Source organism: Leucoraja erinacea, chromosome 1, assembly GCF_028641065.1.
Source record: "Leucoraja erinacea ecotype New England chromosome 1, Leri_hhj_1, whole genome shotgun sequence".
Lineage (NCBI taxonomy): Eukaryota > Metazoa > Chordata > Chondrichthyes > Rajiformes > Rajidae > Leucoraja > Leucoraja erinaceus.
Window position 1 is genome coordinate 17,275,494 of NC_073377.1, and position 20,278 is coordinate 17,295,771.

The following is a 20,278-nucleotide window of genomic DNA, read 5'->3' on the forward strand; positions in this document are numbered from 1 at the left end:
TTCCTGGCCATTCTCTATCACCACTTCTTCATTCCACCCTCCTATGTTCTGCTAACACCTCTGTCAAATCAGTATTCGAGGAAAGATCTCTCTCTGCATAGTGTGCAGGTCTGTAATATAATGTATGATACCTTGGAATGTTGTAATAGAACTTCACTACCAGAAAGCTCCCACCTTCCTTTCACAAGCCCTCCACCCACCCTTCTGCTTTAAAGCACCTTCTCCAACGCTGAAGCTTTCCTAGTACTTTGACTTCTAACTCTAGATTCCCAGCAAGTGCCCGTCAGAATTTTATGTGTTGCAATAAAGTCTCTCGTCTCTAATGCTCGCAATCTTGAGACAGTACAGGCTGATCCTACTCAATCTCTCCTCATAGGACAACCCCCTCATCCCAGGACTCAGTCTAGTGAACAATTGCACTCCTTCTAAGGCAAGTACATCCTTCCTTGGGTAAGGAGACCAGAACTATACATTGTAATCTAGGTGTGATGTCACCAAAACCCTATAAAGTAATTGCAGTAAGACTTTACTCTTGTTTTCTAATCCTGAACACTACTTGATTTCCTAATTGCTTGCTGAACCTGCATGTTACCTTTGTTATCAATGTGTAAATATACCCATTTTGTTCTGAATGCTGACATTTCCCAGTATTTGCTTAATGGTTATGCAGTTTTCTAGTACCCCAATGTACTTTGGCCTGTCTGTGTTTAAGGAAATGTATTAACTTTTGCTAGTCTCTTCCCTTTTCACATATATTAGAAGCTTTTACAATCTGCTTTTATATCTTGCTGTTCTCGTTCTATTTTATTCTCACTAGTTTATGGTTTTGCATTGCTGAGTTCACAAATCTGTTCAATTTTCATCCTTGTTATCATTTTTAGCAGCATCATAAGTTGCCTTGTTTAAGCTTCTAATTCTATTTTGTAATTGCTCCAGTTAGCCTCAGATGGACTGTGTTTGCATGTGTAATTTTTATTTCTTAAGGGAAAGCGCATTCTTTGCAAATTATCAATTATTTATTTAAATATTTGCCATTGCTTATCTACTGTCATATCTTTTGATCTGCCAATTTACATTGGCCATTTTTGGAACTTGATTTAAAACCCAAGTCTGAGACTTCGCTAAATCACACGTGAACTTAGAACAGAGTTCTATCATGTTACGGTCATTTTGTCCCAGAATTTCCTTTGTTCAAAGATGATTATTAAACCATCTATAGTTGCAACATTCTGATCTAAGCATATCCCATTGTTGCTTCCTCAATATTACATAATCTCCATAGTTGCTGCAACTTTAGTTCACTCAGTTGGTGTGGGGTCTAGTGTTCCCCATGATTGTTGCTTAGCTCTTGCTGTATGCACCTCCTAATTCCTGATTTATATCTTGTCCAGCACCATAATCATTGCCAAGGCACTTGCTCATTGCACACATCCAAGCTAATTATACATCTTTGCACAGGATCTGTCTTTATCCCATTCTTTATTATTAAGCTCCCATTCTTTTTTTTAATTATGGCTAATTATTCAAAAGATTGAAGGATTCTGGCATAAGTAGTTTCTAGCCTCGGTCACTGCAACCAGTTTTCTAGAATGCTAATTAAATCTTTTGTTCGAGCAAATCAATCCATATATGTTGTGGCATATGATTTTCATATATAGACTCTGAAAATATCCTGTAGTAACCAAGAGTAGAGCACAGTTGTGGCTATTTTCAGTTCACTTCGTACTGATCTAAATTTTACTTCCAACTTTCAAGCAGCATTTTCATTGGTTTGGAGAAACATAATTTTAGTTTAAAACTGTGCTAACAATATAAATATTACTGTTAACAGCCAATATTAGTTTCCGATGAAATTTTCAACCTTGCTGGTCCAAAACATGACAGATATTGTTTACTCCCAGAACCAGCTTTTCCTAACTCTATCCTGAAACTATGCTGTTTCATCACAAGGCTGTCCCTAATGCCCCTGTCCCACTTAGGAAACCTGAACGGAAACCTCTGGAGACTTTGCGCCCCACCCAAGGTTTCCGTGCGGTTCCCGGAGGTTTTTGGCTGTCTCCCTACCTGCTTCCACTACCTGCAACCACCTGCAACCTCTGGGAACTGCACGGAAACCTTGGGTGGGGCGCAGTCTCCAGAGGTTTCCGTTTGGGTTTCCTAAGTGGGACATGGGCATAATACTGCATTCCTTAGTCGGCTGCTCCACAGCTTTCTGCAGAATCACTTGCACACGTCCTTTCACTTAAGACTGAGCGTTCCTTGCAATTTCAATACCATTTCTGCATTCAGACTGACTTCCAGTGGCGATTTCTCGACAACTAACACTGCTAGATGACATGGAGGTGGACCTTGGACATCAAAGGCATGCCAGGCAGCCACCAGGGTGATGTGGGAGAAACTATCGTAGGAAATATCTTCACAGCTCTTATCCATTCTGAACTTACAGGCACTCGTTATCATACCTGCATTTCTCTGAGGAACAATATCTACACAGATTGGGTTTCACCAAGGTGCAGTACCCACTAAGATCTGTAACATAAGACCTCAGATACAGCCTCGCACATGTGCCTTAGGACATAACCTTAGGAGATCAACTCAATGTCACAGACAATCCAATTTTCATTGCAGTTATTTGCTAATCTGCACAAAAATGGCTCCTAAAGTTGTTTTTGAGCTTTGATATTAGATTGTTTGAAATGGAAGTATAATGAATGATTACGATGCAGGTTTATAATTCAGTTTGCAGTTAGAACGGTTTAGACAACAAGATGACCAGTTTCAACACTTGCAAGTAGATACCCTGTAGAGACCAATTGTGTTATTTACAAGACTGAGGATAACTTGCAATTGTAGACATTATGAAAAATACTGACATGTATATTTAAAAACATACATGTTGGTTCCCAGATCATTTAGGAAATTTTATAATTGATCAGTTTCATTTCTTGCCTAATAAGTATACAGTAACAACTGTTGAATTCTTAATTAATCTGAATTACTTCCAGGAACTATTGTTTCAATAGGGCAAGACAAAATTAAGCATGGCAAAAGCTTTCTCTTGATTATATGGTGTCCCTAGATTAGAATTTGTCTTTTTATGTTAATTGCATCCTTCTTTGTTCAGTTCAGTTTAGCCTTTATTTGACTTGAGAGAATATTAACTGAATCTTAAATGTATAAAAGGCAAACAATGACAATAACTCTTAAGTTTGGGTTGAACTCTTTTTGAATGCTGCAGGATGACATTTCCTTGAGCGTGACTAATCCTCAGAAAACCAAAATGGACAAATTGATAGAAATCCTGAACAGCATGAGGAACAACTGTAGCAATGTGGACTCCAACCTCTCCATATTCATGCAAGAGGCACAAAACTCAACCAACTCTGAGGAGATGCTGAACGAGATAGTTAAAACCATTTACCACAAGGCCGTAACGGACAGGAGTTTTGCTTCAACAGCAGCCAGATTGTGTGATAAAATGTCTCTCTTCATGGTGGAAGGAACTAAATTCCGAAGCTTGCTTCTCAATATGTTGCAGGTAAAAATGGGGTTTTGTTGGTTTGTGTAAGGTAAAACCTGGGGGAATTAATGTTTATCCTTCAAATGATCAGTATTACTGATTGCATGAACCTACCTAATTCAATAGCTGATTGGCAGCACAGTTTTATCTATCTCTATAAATGTAAATAGAAGCCTGAAAGTTAAAACACAAGATGCACTTCAATTATCAGTATAATTACTTAACGAACACCTGGTATAACCAAGGAAGCAAACTATATACGTCAGAAAAGCACAGATTCTGCTTTTCCACCTGCAGTTTTACAATAAACCCATCAAGTGGTGATCAAAAGATCCCTTGCTTCCCCCTCTTTCTTAATGCTTGCTGAGCAGCAGTGGAAAGAGGCAGTAAATCTGTCGACTGCAGAAATAAATCCAACGCGCTCCCCTTCCCACCTCATTTAATAACATGCATGATACTAGAGAGGTCATACTGTGGGGACAACGAGATTGATTCTATTAGTGAATGTCAAGTCTTGTCAAAGTGGAAAAGAAATGGTGAATTCTGTGGTTGTGGTGGTTTTCTGGGTGCTTTGTCTTATTGTGTTTGACCCCATTTTGTGCAAATGCTGTTCCTATTGCAGCAGATTGAATTTGTGTCTTTCCAGGATCACAGAAAAGCCGTGTGCTATGGTATTGTCCGTGTATCCGTCTTATTTATTACTTTAGCTCCTTCTCACTCTTAAACACACAGAAAACATTTGGGAATCTCAATGCACAATTTTGGAATTGCAAAGGAAACTTTTTATAATGCTTCAAGGAACATTCATCTGTGATGTATTATATGGCACAAAGCAGGCAACAAGGAAGTGGACATTCCACAGACCTGTTGCCTAATATGTGCTGTATTAGCTAGATTTTCTTGATAAATAAATAACCAGCAACTGTTTATCTTAAGTGGTACAAAGCAAGGCAACATTTGATGTTGTTAAAGTTAGAGAGTAGACATATAGCATGGAAACAGGCCCTTTGGCCCAACTTGCCCATGCAGACTAAGATGCCCCATCTATGTCAGTCCCATCTGCCCGCATTTGGCCCAATTCCCTCTAAACCTTTCCTATCCATGTATCTTTCGAACTTTCTTTTAAATGTTGCGTATCTACAATACCACCCACATTTGTGTCATCTGCAAACTTGCTAATAATGCCATGTACTTTTTCATCCAATCGTTGATATAGATGACAAACCGCAGTGCGCCCAGCACCGAACATTCGGAAAAACAACCTTCCTTCCATGAACCCAATTTTCTATCCATTCAGCTATCTCTCCTTGGATCCCATGTGATCTAACTTCCCAGAGCAGCCGACCATGTGGAACCTGGTTGAATGCTTTGCTGAAATCCATATATACCACATCTACAGCTCTACCTTCGTCAACCCCTTTGGTCACATCAAGCACCTCAACCAAATTTTTGAGACACGACCTCCACATACAAAACCATGCTGACTATCACTAATCAGCCCCTGTCCATCTAAATGCATGTATATCTTATCCCTCAGAATACTCTCTAGTAACTTCCTGGCCACTTCCTGCAGCCTTACTTGAATAGAGGCACAACATTTGCCATCTTCCAATCTTCCACCATCTCACTTGTATTTAATCACAACTTGTGAATCTGTCAGGGCACCTGCAATTTCCTCTCCAGCTTCCCATAGTGTCCATGGATATACCTGATCCGGCCCAGGAGATTTGTCTACCTTCATCCTCATTAGGACCTTCAGCTCTTCTTTGGCAGTGATACTGGCTGAGAGTCTGCTTGCATAGTGAAGCTGAAGGGCCTGTTTCCATTCTGTACACCCTATGAATCTATAATCCTTCACCAAAAGGACTGTAATGGTTCAACACTGATAAAACAAAAACTGGACTATTGTCTGCACACATTTCTCAGTATAAGAAGGAAGGCTCTAAGTCTGTGACCTTCAAATTAATCATGAGAGACACAGCTGTTGTGCCGGCATCCTATCTGCTGCATTGGTATACTGCATTGATTCCTGAAACATCTCTTATCAGAGGAGCCAGCAGTGTAAGATTTTCTGCTCATCCTTGACCTTGGCAAATCAATGTTACAGCATCAGACAGAATGATACAAATTCGATGCTACACTAGACCGTTGCCGGAAACCATAATGTCAATAGTGCAGGAAACGGAGATGATGAAGATTGCAACCCGGAGACATCTTTGGTATCTACTTTGCGATTACAAAGGAATCTGGCGAACTTGCCCAGGACAGCTATGTTAGATGTGGCAGGGCCAACTATAGCACTTGCAAAGGTGGATTGGCATTTCTTTGCCCAGAGAGTTGTGAATCTGTGGAATTCTCTGCCACAGGAGGCCAATTCACTGAATGTTTTTAAGAGAGAGTTAGATTTAGGCTAAAGGAATCAAAGGATATGGGGGAAAAGCAGGAACGGGGCACTGATTTTAGATGATCAGCCATGATCATATTGATTGGCAGTGCTGGCTCAAAGGGCCGAATGGCTTACTCTTGCACCTATTTCTCCGTGTTTATATGGGTGTAATGTGAAGCAAGAGGAAGGGATAATGGTGGGAGGATGGGTAAAGGAAGAAATGGGTGCACATCCAGATGGGGCAGAGGGAAGAGAGAGGGAAAGGGCGGGGTTGTTTCTAGGTTTGTCACCTAAAACTGGTGAATCCAATGTTCATACTGTTAGGTTGTAAGCTACCTAAGTGTAATATGAAGTGCTGGTCCTCCAATTTGCACCTGGCCTCACTCTGGCTATGGAGGTGGTCCAGGGCGGAAGTGTCAGTGTGGGAATGGTTAGCAACTAGGAGATCCAGCAGGGCAGAAGCATCACCCTCTATCCTGTGTTTTGCCCCTTGAAGCCATGATGCTACACGACAGATTGGACAGGTGTCCTTTTAGAGGCTAGAGCCATGATGTCCATTACTGCGTAAGTAGATTGGCTAAGGTTTGATATTGGTTTCGGTTTATTATTTTCACATATACCAAGGCACAGCGAAAAGTTTTGAGTTGCGTGCTATCGAATAAAATCAGATAATACTGTACATGAATACAATGAAGCCAAACACAAGCACAAACGGAGTGAAACATACCAGTATGCTGAACATATATTCTCAACATTGCAGTGTCATTATTCCAGAGAAGACGTCCAATGTCTGCAATGAGGTTGATATTGAGGCTCTCTTCATGGTTAAGCAGGGAAATGAAATATTTGAGTTAAAAAAAACATGTGGATATTTCTCTAAGCCCATAACTAATTACTGGTTCCAGCTACACAGGCGTTAATGGATAAAGGTTTAATATCCAGCACAAATTTAACATTCGTGTTTTTTTGTTGTTTTTTTTTACAATTACAGCACAGAAACAGGCCATCTCGGCCCTTCAAGTCCGTGCCGAACACTTATTCTCCCCTAGTCACATCTACCTGGACTCAGACCATAACCCTCCATTCCTTTCCCGTCCATATACCTATCCAATTTATTTTTAAATGATAAAATCGAACCTGCCTCCACCACTTCCACTGGAAGCTCATTCCACACAGCTACCACTCTCTGAGTAAAGAAGTTTTCCCTCATGTTACCCCTGAACTTTGTGGAAGTTGAATTGATTTGATGAATTCCATCAACAGGGAGAATATACAGAGGAGGTCGACCAATAATTTAAGATTCCATTCTTTTTGTCATGTTTCAGAAAGATTTTACGGTGAGAAACGAGCTACAGCAAACTGATGTAGAGCACTGGCTTGGATTCATCACCTTTCTCTGCGAAGTATTTGGCATTATGCGAAGCAACACAGGAGAGCCCTTCCGTGTGCTTGTTTGTCCTATCTACACATGTCTTCGGGAGGTAAGTGAGTCGGGATGAACTCTGATAAAAGAAGATTGTACGGTACTCTTGTGCAAGTGGCCTTTCCCATTCCGTGAGTTAATCCTCCTTCAAGAACTGATGCTCCCTCCTTGATGAGAATGCTGAATTGGTTGTGTTAGGAATGGAAATGAATGGATTTTTTTTTTGTCAATATCTCGTTGGTACAAGTTGAGAAAATTTGCATCCCTTGATGGACAAGCAAAAGGTAATGTCAAATTGAGGAAAAAAATTAAAATGTTCCAGAAAAGTAAAATGTTCAATCTTTTGTCCTGAGTTAGCTGATTTAAAACTGTTTCATAGAGGACACGAAATAGGTCCTTCTGCCCACCATGACCATGCCAACTATCAATACCCATCTATATGTTAGATATAGTTAGATATAGCTCTCGGGGCTAACAGAATCAAGGGATATGGGGAGAAAGCATGAACGGGGTACTGATATTGATATAGTGAATATTGGTATTGGTATATTGAATGGCTCGAAAGGCCGAATTACCTCATGCACCTGATTTCTATGTTTCTATATTACTACTAAGCATATTCGCTTGCGCCTATCTGTATGCTTGTTTTCATGTGAGTGCCCATCTGTGTATCTTTAAGAGTTCTTCAGCAAGTGCTTATTGTGATTGTCGATATCAGTGCATGTCCAGGTGTTTAAGGCCATTTAACATAGTCTCCCAAGTATCTTGGATCTCCATTCCAGTAAAAAGGCTCTCACTCTGTCCAAGGTGTGTAGTCACTGGTATACAATGACCATGCCATATTGAGTGAAAGACCTGCACGAGAATGTTCTATTTTTCACTTTAGTACCAGCAAGTCATCCTTGACCTCAACAGATTGGCAAAGGAAAATAACTTATAGATGGACTGAGAGGGGAGCTTTATGTTGGTTCTTCCGAAATTGTTCTTGGGAATTGCAACTGACCGACAATGACATGTAAATTCCAGGTATTCCCCAGGCTGTTCTTTCAGCTCAACAAAAAATTGTAAAAGTCATCCAAAAATTTCACTCACTAGGCTTGCATTTCATTTCACTTCTTCTTGGCTGATTTTTGTGGGGGTTTTATTGGGGTTTTTTTTGCCCAAACTCAAGTTTTCTTGAGAGAATTCCAGGACTGTTTCCCTGTCTGTAATTGTCCTCAACATTCAGTCCTCAGCTGCAACAAGGAGCTACTTGTGTTGGCCGATTATAATTATTTTTTTTGCATGCATACAATTCAAACAAAATTTGGTTTCTGCAGTCATACACACAAGAAAAAGAACTAAGACACAACACAATTTACACAAACATCCATCACAGTGAATCTCCTCCTCACTGTGATGGAAGGCAAAGTCTTATCTCTCCCCTGCACTCCTCATTTTCCTCCCGATGTCAGAGTCAAAGCCCCCGGCGGGCGATGGTAAGTGTCCCGCGGCCATTAAAGCCGCGCCGGGTGATGCAAGGCCGCGCTCCGGGTCTTGGTGTTGGAGCCCCCGGCGGGCAATAACAAGTCCCGTGGCCATTTAAAGCCGCGCCGGTCGATGATGTAAGGCCCCGCTCCATGTAATTTTCAACCTCGCAACTCAGGCGGGAGAAGTCGACGTTGCGGAAGCCCCGAAAAGCGGTCTCCCAGCAGGGACCCGCAGGTTCCCGGTGTCACCGTCCACCAGACCTGCGGTTGGAGCCTCCAACTCTCCTGGGTCGGGCCGCAGCAGCGCGCCACCACAGCTCCACCCGCTCCAAACTTGGCCAGCTCCGCGATTGTGGGTAAGTCCGCAGCTCCGCGACTGGAGCCCCAGGTCGTTCCGGTTGGAGGCCGCTCCACGGTGCTCGGCCCCAACGACAACGGAGGCCCGACAGGGAAAAGGTCGGGTTCTCCGTGCAGGGGAAAGATTTTAAAAGTTTCCCCCATCCCCCCCGCCCCCCACGCACATGCCCAGTTAAAAAAAAAGCAATTTAAACTACATTCAAACATTCAAACGCGTCAAAAAAAAAAAAAAACGACAGACGGACTGCAGAGGCCGCTGCGACGTGAGTCGCGCCGCCCACCCACATAAAACTGGTATAAAGAAACACCAGCAAAAGCGGAACCTTTGGTGGCAAATATCCTATAATTTGAGAATTAAAATCTACCTTAGAGAAGTAGTAATTTTGCTTTGAAAGGAGGACTATCAAAACACAACCTTAAAGGGATACTGGTATCGAGTTTTGGATGGGAGACACGTTTTTAGCACTCTGCCTGCAGTTTGAATCATAGTTAATAAGAGATGCTGTTCTCACCAAAATAACCTGTTCGTCAGAACCCAATTAGCTTTTGATTCTTTAATATTGTTCCACTGGATTAAAGGTGAAAAGGGTGAGAGTGAGCCATGCTATAAACCGCTAGTCTGGGTCAAGTAAGTTACATAGTTGTAAGAATGGAGAGTTTACACTAGTAGACTAGATTCCCCATAATGGAGAATTCTTATTGGAAATGGTAGTTACAGTGCTCAAGGTCATATTGGATACACATATGGGGTGTCACTTACCATCACATTCTCCACAAGTTCAACATAAACAAAAATAAGTTAAGGTCTTTACATAAGTCATATAGAATCATAGTCATACAATGCAGAAACAGGCCCTTGGGTCCAGCTTGCTCATGCCATTCAAGGGGCACCCCCTACAATCGTCTTACCTGCCTGCATTTTGCCCAGGGTTCAGACAAGATTTACGACGATGTTGCCAGGACTAGAGGGTGTGAGCCATAGGGAGAGGTTGAGTAGGCTGGGTCTCTATTCCTTGGAGCGCAGGAGGATGAGGGGTGATCTTCTAGAGGTATAAAAATCATGAGAGGAATAGATCAGGTGGATGCACAGAGTCTCTTGCCCAGAGTAGGGGAATCAATGACCAGAGGACATAAGTTCAAGGTGAAGGTGAAAAGATTTAATAGGAATCCGAGCGGTAACTTTTTCACAGAAAGGGTGGTAGGTGTATGAACAAGCTGCCAGAGGAGGTAGTTGAGGCTGGGAATATCCCATCGTTTAAGAAACAGATAGACGGGTACATGGATAGGATAGGTTTGGAGGGATATGGACCAAGCGCAGGCAGGTGGGACTAGTGCAGCTGGGACATGTTGGCCGGTGTGGGCAAGTTGGGCCGAAGGGCCTGTTTCCGCACTGTCACTCTTTGACTCTATTACCTTAAAACCAAGTCCTCTCGTTCTTGATTCTCCTTCTCTAGGTAAAAGGCTCTGTGTATCGACCCTATCTATACCCGTCATAATCTTATACACTTCCAAAGATCACCTCTCATCCTCCTATGCTCCAAGGAATGCAGTCCTAACCTGCCCAACCTCACCCTACAGGTCAGGCCCTCAAGTCCTGGCAACATTCTCGTAAATATCAATGAGGTTGTCACAGAAACATTGGCATAAAGTTGATGGGAAGTTTAGAAATGTGTCAATGCATTTTTATGAAATGTTATCTTGTAAAGGAATCACTAATGGAGCTTTTAAACAGAAACTGAACTAGCAAGCAATACAAAAACCCGATTACAGAATGATCATAAGTCTCAGTACTTTGAGGTGAAAGACGTGCATCTCAAATCTGTTGACTATTAGGAGTATGATGGGAAATTCTCGCCTCAGTGGCTACAGTGCGGACCTGGGGTGGGTGTATGTTTTTTAGCCAGTTTAATCGACTCTTCAATTAATTAAGATTATGCCACATGATGATGCACTGTGTACTTCATTGAAAGTGATTTGTAGTGGATAGAGACAGGAGCTTGAAAGCCCCAACGTCCAGACTTACGAACAGCTTCTTATCCACTCTACTAACGATCCAAAACCAATAAGCAAATTTGGTATCTTGATAAACGCAAGGAATCATGGGATTTGTCAAAGGTCATTCAGGATTTTTTTTGAAAGCGAACGCAGAGCTGTATAAACTGTGTATAAATTGTTAACTATTCTACCAAGGGATTGGTCTAGAATTCTGTCAACTCAATAAGTTCCTTTCTTGTTCTGCTGTTCACACACCACTTACACAGTCTCAGTTCTAGTTCAGTTCATTAATATGCAATTATGAGATATTCAAAAAGTTAAATCATTTATTATTTTCATTTAATCCTTAATGTGTTTTCTACTGGAATAAGAAAATATTACTTGTGTTTGAAGCATTTTCTTATCTTTATTCATAGTTTATGTGTAAAAATATTTTTAATCTGAGGCAGGCAGCGACTGTATCAGTGTGATGTGGGCTGATGCTTTACCTCCAGGCAGTGTGAATGTACCGTTAAGGCAAAGATTCATCTCTGAGGAAAATTGAGTACAGGGTTGGCCCTGTGAAAGAGCCGCCAATTCGATATAAGACATTTAACTGCGAAATGCCTGCCCTTTAGCATTGGATAGATTGAGTGGAGGGTCTGTGCTTTTCCAAGTTTGCAGTGGTTGCAGTGCGTTTCCCCCAGCCATCTCGCCCAGTGCACGTTGACCAGCCCTTGTTATCACCAGCTCTTTGTGCAGGTGTAGCCCAAAGGTTTAGTGTAGGTTCTGCATTAGGATCGGGCACGCAGCGAGCTAGCGAGAGGGCTGTCAGATCAGATCAGCCCATGTTGCCAAGTGGCCTAAGGGCGGATTGTAATGGGTCGTTATTAAACTGTTCCGTCTGTGCGGCATCGCCAGCTCTCTCTCTCCCAGATTCCCCACCCCAACTCTCGACAAAGTCTGACTGAGAAAATGCTCCCACTCATACAACAGATTGACTCCGCATTTGCCCACTCGCTGGGGCGGGTGGCGCAAGAACAGGTCACGTCAGCTGGGGAGCTGTGACCCACTCCTGAGTGAAGCCTCTAGTTTGGCTGTGGTTCACATGACTGCATATTCTCATAATTATCACCGCCCGGTCACCCGGACCCAGCTCTCAACTATGTGCCCTGATAGACTGGAACCAACCCTAGAAGTTAAAGAGACAGCATCTTTATTTAAGCCAACCCACCTCGAAAGTTTAACCAGCCTGTTCGAATCCAATCTGAACTTTCCAACCAACCCCCCACACAGCACATTCTCCTCGTTCCCTTCAATCCAGGAAGGTTGTTTAGATAGGAATGTAAGGACTGTCTCAAATTGGTTGACCACACAACTTGTAATTGGTGACTCAGGCTAATGCCAGGGATTTGATAATTGACAGATTCGTTCCAGGCATTCTTGCCTTTTCAAGGCTGGTTCAAGGCAGTACGCTGTGGCCTGCTGCTGACAGATTTGACGGATACATTTATTTATAAATCTCATTGAAAAGAAAACGCAGGCACACAGTAGCTCGGCCGGCGAGAATGTTTATCCCGAATGACCCATGACCTGGGCATGCGCAGTTGTAATACCAAACTCGCTTATTGACTCTTTCACACCCACTTCCCGGAAGTGCTACCACGTATCCCTACTCTAACTCATTTGGTTTATATAATAAAGGTGCAGTTTAAAGGGCAAGAGGGAGCAGCTGTTTGTGAGTCAGATACCTGCTGATTTCTCCCAGCAGTTTCTATTGTATTATACTGGTATCGGATCCAGGGTAAGGCGGGAGAATGACAGTCAGAGCAGTGTACTGTTCTGCATGTCAGATGTGGGAGGTCATGGTGTCGGATGGCCCTCCAGACGTCCACATCTGCACCAGGTGCAGAGAGATGGGGCTCCTAAGGGACCGTATTAGGATCCTGGAGCAGCAGCTCGATGACCTCTGTCTGGTCAGGGAGAGTGAGGAGGTCATAGAGGGGAGTTATAGGGAGGTGGTCACTCCAAAACCGCGGGAGAGAGACATGTGGGTCACGCTAAGGAAGGGCAAGGGGCAGAACAGGAACAAGGGAGTACTCCAATGTCGGTACACCTTGCAAATAAGTACTCCTGTTTGAGTACGGATGGGGGTGACAGCCTACCCGGGGGTAGCGAGAGCGGACGGGCCTCCAGCACAGAGACCGGCCCTGTTGCTCCTGAAGCTAGGGACAAAAAGAAGTGGGCAAAAGCAATTGGGGACTCTTTTGTTAGGGGGTCGGATAGGCGTTTCTGTGGACGCAGTCGGGAGACCAGGATGGTGGTCTGCCTCCCTGGTGCCAAGGTCTCGGACGTGTCTCAACGCGTCCAAGATATCCTGAAATCAGAGGGAGAGGAGCCTGAGGTCATGGTACATATAGGTACCAATGTGATAGGTAAAAAAAGGGAAGAGGTCCTGAAGGGAGGATTTAGGGAGTTGGGAGGAGAGTTAAGGAAAAGGACCAAAAAGGTAACAATCTCAGGATTACTGCCTGTGCCACGCGACAGTGAGAGTAGGAATGGAGCGGGTGGAGGATAAATGCGTGGCTGAAAGACTGGTGCAGAGGGCAGGGATTCAAGTTTCTGGATCATTGGGACTTCTTTTGGGGAAGGTGGGACCTGTACAGAAAGGATGGGTTGCACTTGAACCCGAGGGGGACCAATATCCTGACGGGGAAATTTGCAAAGGCCACTGGGGAGACTTTAAACTAGAATGGTTGGGGGGAGGGACTCAAATAGAGAAAGCTAGTAGACAGAATGGGAGGCAGGAAGCAGGAAAGGGAAGCACTCGGACACAAGAGGAGAAAGAAAAAAAAGGAAATAAACAGAGAAGAAGAGACGGGGGGTTTCTTAAATGTGTATATTTTAATGCTAGGAGCATTGTAAGAAAGGTGGATGAGCTTAGAGTCTGGATAGACACCTGGAAGTATGATGTTGTGGCGATCAGTGAAACATGGTTGCAGGAGGGCTGTGATTGGAAACTAAATATTCCAGGATTTCGTTGCTTCAGGTGTGATAGAATTGGAGGGGCAAGAGGTGGAGGTGTTGCATTGCTAGTCAGGGAAGATATTACAGCAGTGCTTTGGCAGGATAGATTGGAGGGCTCATCTAGGGAGGCTATTTGGGTGGAACTGAGAAGTGGGAAAGGTGTAGCAACACTTATAGGGGTGTATTATAGACCGCCAAATGGGGAACGAGAATTGGAAGAGCAAATATGTAAGGAGATCGCAGATATTAGTAGTAGGCACAAGGTAGTGATTGTGGGAGATTTCAACTTTCCACACATAGACTGGGAAACACATTCTGTAAATGGGCTGGATGGTTTGGAGTTTGTGAAATGTGTGCAGGATAGTTTTTTGCAGCAATACATAGAGGTACCTACTAGAGGAGGGGCAGTGTTGGACCTCCTGTTAGGAAATGAGACGGGACAGGTGGCGGAGGTATGCGTTGGGGAGCACTTCGGGTCCAGTGATCACAATACCATTAGTTTCAATATAATTATGGAGAAGGTCAGAACTGGACCTAGGGTTGAGATTTTTGATTGGAGAAAGGCTAACTTTGATGAGATGCGAGATGATTTAAAAGGAGTGAACTGGGACATTTTGTTTTATGGGAAATATGTAGAAGAGAAATGGAGGACCTTTAAAGGGGAAATTTTAAGAGTACAGAATCTTTATGTTTCTGTTCGGTTGAAAGGAAACAGTAAAAATTGGAAAGAGCCCTGGTTTTCAAGGGAAATTGGACATCTTGTTCGGAAAAAGAGGGAGATCTACAATAATTATAGGCAGCATGAAGTAAATGAGGTGCTTGTGGAGTATAAGGAATGTAAAAAGAATCTTAAGAAAGAAATTAGAAAAGCTAAAAGAAGATATGAGGTTGCTTTGGCAAGTAAGGTGAAAGTAAATCCAAAGGGTTTCTACAGCTATATTAATAGAGAGAGTACAGAGGTAGATTTACTAGAATGTTGCCTGGGTTTCAACAACTAAGTTACAGAGATAGGTTGAATAAGTTAGGTCTTTATTCTCTGGAGCGCAGAAGTTTAAGGGGGGACTTGATAGTGGTCTTTAAAATGATGAGAGGGATAGACGGAGTTGATGTGGACAAGCTTTTCCCTTTGAGAATAGGGAAGATTCAAACAAGAGGACATAACTTCAGAATTAAGGGACAGAAGTTTAGGGGTAATATGAGGGGGAACTTCTTTACTCAGAGAGTGGTAGCGGTGTGGAATGAGCTTCCAGTGGAAGTGGTGGAGGCAGGTTCATTGGTATCATTTAAAAATAAATTGGATAGGCATATGGATGAGAAGGGAATGGAGGGTTATGGTATGAGTGAAGGCAGGTGGGATTAAGGGGAAAAAAAGTTGTTCGGCACGGACTTGTAGGGCCGAGATGGCCTGTTTCCCTGCTGTAATTGTTATATGGTTATATATGGTTAATAGTAAAAGGATAACGAGGGATAAAATTAGTCCATTGGAGAGACAGAGTGAGCAGCTATCTGCAGAGCCAAAAGAGATGGGGGAGATATTGAACAATTTCTTTTCTTCGGTATTCACCAAGGAGAAGGATATTGAATTATGTGAGGTAAGGGAAACGAGTAGAGTAGCTATGGATACTATGAGTTTCAAAGTAAAAGAAGTACTGACACTTTTGAAAAATATAAAAGTGGATAAGTCTCCAGGTCCTGACAGGATATTCCCTAGGACATTGAGGGAAGTTAGTGTAGAAATAGCCGGGGCTATGACAGAAATATTTCAAATGTCATTAGAAACGGGAATAGTCCCCGAGGATTGCCATACTGCGCATGTTGTTCCATTGTTTATAAAGGGTTCTAAGAGTAAACCTAGCAATTATAGACCTGTTAGTTTGATTTCAGTGGTGGGCAAATTAATGGAAAAGATACTTGGAGATAATATATATAAGCATCTGGATAAACAGGGTCTGATTAGGAACAGTCAACATGGATTTGTGCCTGGAAGGTCATGTTTGACTAATCTTCTTGAATTTTTTGAAGAGGTTACTAGGGAAATTGACGAGGGTAGAGCAGTGGATGTTGTCTATATGGACTTTAGTAAGGCCTTTGACAAGGTTCCTCATGGAAGGTTGGTTAAGAAGGTTAAACTGTTGGGTATAAATGCAGGAATAGCAAGATGGATTCAACAGTGGCTGAATGGGAGAAGCCAGAGGGTAATGGTGGATGGCTGTTTGACGGGTTGGAGGCAGGTGACTAGTGGGGTGCCTCAGGGATCTGTGTTGGGTCCTTTGTTGTTTGTCATGTACATCAATGATCTGGATGAAGGGGTGGTAAATTGGATTAATAAGTATGCAGATGATACCAAGATAGGGGGTGTTGTGGATAATGAAGAGGATTTCCAAAGTCTACAGAGTGATTTAGGCCATTTGGAAAAATGGGCTGAAAGATGGCAGATGGAGTTTAATGCTGATAAATGTGAGGTGTTGACACCTTGGCAGGACAAATCAAAATAGGACATACATGGTAAATGGTAGGGAATTGAAGAATACAGTTGAACAGAGGGATCTGGGAATAACCGTGCATAGTTCCTTGAAGGTGGAATCTCATATAGATAGGGTGGTAAAGAAAGCTTTTGGTATGCTAGTCTTTATAAATCAGAGCAGTGAGTATAGAAGCTGGGATGTAATGTTAAAATTGTACAAGGCATTGTTTTGACCAAATCTGGAGTAGGGTGTACAATTTTGGTCGCCCAATTATAGGAAGGATGTCAACAAAATAGAGAGAGTACAGAGGAGATTTACTAGAATGTTGCCTGGGTTTCAACAACTAAGTTACAGAGATAGGTTGAATAAGTTAGGTCTTTATTCTCTGGAGCGCAGAAGATTAAGGGGGGACTTGATAGAGGTCTTTAAAATGATGAGAGGGATAGACAGAGTTGATGTGGACAAGCTTTTCCCTTTGAGAATAGGGAAGATTCAAACAAGAGGAAATGACTTCAGAATTAAGGGACAGAAGTTTAGGGGTAACATGAGGGGGAACTTCTTTACTCAGAGAGTGGTAGCGATGTGGAATGAGCTTCCAGTGGAAGTGGTAGCGGCAAGTTCGTTGGTATCATTTAAAAATAAATTGGATAGGCATATGGATGAGAAGGGAATGGAGGGTTATGGTATGAGTGCAGGCAGGTGGGACTAAGGGAAAAAAGTTATTTGGCACGGACTTGTAGGGCCGAGATGGCCTGTTTCCGTGCTGTAATTGTTATATGGTTATATGGTTATGCTGTAATTGTACTTAGTTTGTTTTGCTCGTTCAGACTTATTTAACACTAATTGTATCATCACTAGTATTTATCATTACCATCTATATCGCTTTTTCAATGAACTTAATGTGAACAAGGAATTTCCTTGGTGTATATAGCAATAATCTAATCTAATCTAATGGATGGCCCTTTGCATTCATTTGTTGTTAACCACCTGAATAAATGGCCTGTCCCACGAGCATACGACCTGCATGCGGCAAGCGCGACCTAAAGGGCCAGTCCCACCAGCATGCGCCTGCATGCGGCAAGCGCGACCAAACCAGAAGCGGGAGCCGCGCGGAGGTCGAGTGAGTGACACGGCATTGAGGAATTTTTAAACACGGTCATTTTTTCGGAGCCCCGCGTGATGTCGGGACCAGCTCCGCACAACTCCATACGGCTCCGGCGATCGAAGCGGGGCCGAGTGGGACCGGCCCCGCGAGGCCGTACGGCTCAAGCGACCACGTTAGGTCGCGCTTGCCGCATGCAGTCCCATGCTGGTGGGACCGGCCCTTTAGGTCGCCCTTGCCGCATGCATGTCGCGTGCTCATGGGACAGGTCCTTAAGGAAGCAGAATTCCATTGGAACTCAGCAGTAGTGTCTTCAAGACAAGAAAAAAAATTGAAGATACGGCAGATACACACATGATGTTGAGATTTTGTACAATGTACTAGGACTTGTAGAGGTGTCACTGAATGTGGTCAAAACTGATTAAGATTAATTGCTTGTTTAGCAATCTTTGGGTAAAGGCACAACATATTCTCTGAAGATTACTGATACACAACATTTTTCAGGCTTTCAAATTGCTGACTGCATGAGAAGGGATTTTCCAAGCATAATAATTATTGAGCTAGATTCTAAAGATCATTTAGGTCAATTAATTTTGAATTAGTTTAGAATTGCAGATGGAAACGGGCCTTTCAGCCCCAACATGTCCACACAGACACACAGATAACCCATTCACACTGACCGGTTCAATGTTAGCTCACTCTCTCGCCCGCTCCTGCACTTTAGGGACCATATTACAAAGGTCAATTAACCTAAAAACCCGCACATCTTTGGGATGTGGGTGAAAACCGAAGCACCCAGAGAAACCCACTCTGTCACAGGGAGAATGTGCAAAATCCACGCAAGACTGCATCTGAAGTCAGGATTGAACCTGAGTTTTTGGCACAGTAAAACCAGCTGTGCCACCTTAATAAAAGGAAACAAATAAATATTGAACCATAGAGTGATATAACCCAAGAGAACGCCATTATAGCATCACATTGATGCTTGAAAGATCTTCTGAAATCAGCCCACTCTCCTGCACTTCCCCTTTAATCCTGCCATTTTTTCGCTTTAAGTATTTTTTTTTTCATCTCCTGAAAATTATGGCTTTCATGTATTCTTGGCTTATAAACTGCAGGAAATGTTGATATCAGGAAATGTTCAGTCTGTCTTTAGCACCTTTATCTAGACACAATAATCTCTTCTAGGTAGCAATCTTCTGTCAGACTGGGCTGAGTAGCAGCTGTGTGCGCAAGCTGATAAGTTTAGGTTATTATTTGTGTCGTGCTCCAAGATGCAGCAGGAATTTATTTGCTCAAGAAGTGAATCGTGCTGAATATTTAAGTTTGTTCCTTGTTAAATGTAGTTGAAATATTAAAATGGTCATGTTTGCAAACTTTGCTAACATCAACAGTGCCTATTTTGTAACGTGTGATATGACTCAGTAGGTGTGGAGCAGAATTGAAGAGTAAGTGCTTGAATGCCATTCCTTTCTGACATGGTTTGAACATATAAAAGCACTCATTGGTATTTTTCACTGAAAAGTAAAGCAGTCAAGTATGTTGTGTGGGCTTTATTGTTTTATATCTTCATCGGCCTTAAACATTGCTCATTTTGTTAAAAAAATATTTGTAATTTAAAATTCAACCTTTTATTTCTATCCTGAAAGTGTGAATCATGCTGGGACACCAAGTGCACTAGTTATCTGACAAGGTCTCAATTAAATGTATATTGTATCTTAGGCTGGACAGTGAATGCTGCAAGGATACAGGATATATTTTTCTGTAATCTAATAATCTAATGACACTGAGGTTGGTTATCACACCTAGCACAGCTCCAACAAGTCACCATTCCAGTTGATGCAAATTGCCATTATGCAAGGGCACTTTTACCACTTTTTCCACAATGAAACAAATTGTAATTTTACGTCTAGGCATCGACACTGATAAATACCTTTCCTCATGTGAGTCCCATCTTAATTATGGGGAGTAATCCATTTATCATTTAAAGATTTTTCTTCGCTCTTCCTAATTCACGCTTGGAAACCAAATCACCTTCCAGTTCTGTCGCTACCTCCACCACTCCCTTACTTGGTTCCACCCACCAATCTACCCCTCCTCTACTGGATCCACCCATCACTCACCACTTGCCCTACCCTTCTTACCTAATCATTCTAGTTATCTCCCCTGACTCCAGAGTCCAGAGGAAGTGACTGGACCTGAATCATTGCCTGTCCATTTCCCTCCTTATTTGCTGCCTGATCTGCTAAGTTCTTCCAGCAGTTTGTTTATTCCCCGGGGAACTTGTAAATTCTGGTTAAATCAAAAAAGTTAATCTGTTAGACTTAACATGTTAGATATGCTTAGGACGAGAAAATAAATTCAGGAGATGTTTAATGCAGGATTGCATTAACATGATAAGGAGGAGGGAATTTAGCTGCAAGTTCCAACTTATCTGCTCTAAACCTTATTAGTTCGTGAGTTCTCCTCAGAGCAACGGAGGTTAAGAGATGACATAGAATTTGCAACATTACAGCTGATGCTGATCAAAAAGCTATTCTTGTTCCCAGATGATT

At 42.5% G+C, this 20,278-nt stretch overlaps 1 protein-coding gene across 1 annotated transcript in view; it reads left to right on the top strand.

Moving 5' to 3' along the window:
• ctif (CBP80/20-dependent translation initiation factor) overlaps positions 1-20,278 on the top strand; it is a 162,641-nt gene that overhangs the window by 134,228 nt on the left and 8,135 nt on the right. The window contains exons 14-16 of the mRNA XM_055648013.1: positions 377-430; positions 3,239-3,538; positions 7,232-7,387. Of these exons, the coding sequence (XP_055503988.1) occupies positions 377-430; positions 3,239-3,538; positions 7,232-7,387 (510 nt within the window). The remainder of the gene's footprint in view (positions 1-376; positions 431-3,238; positions 3,539-7,231; positions 7,388-20,278) is intronic.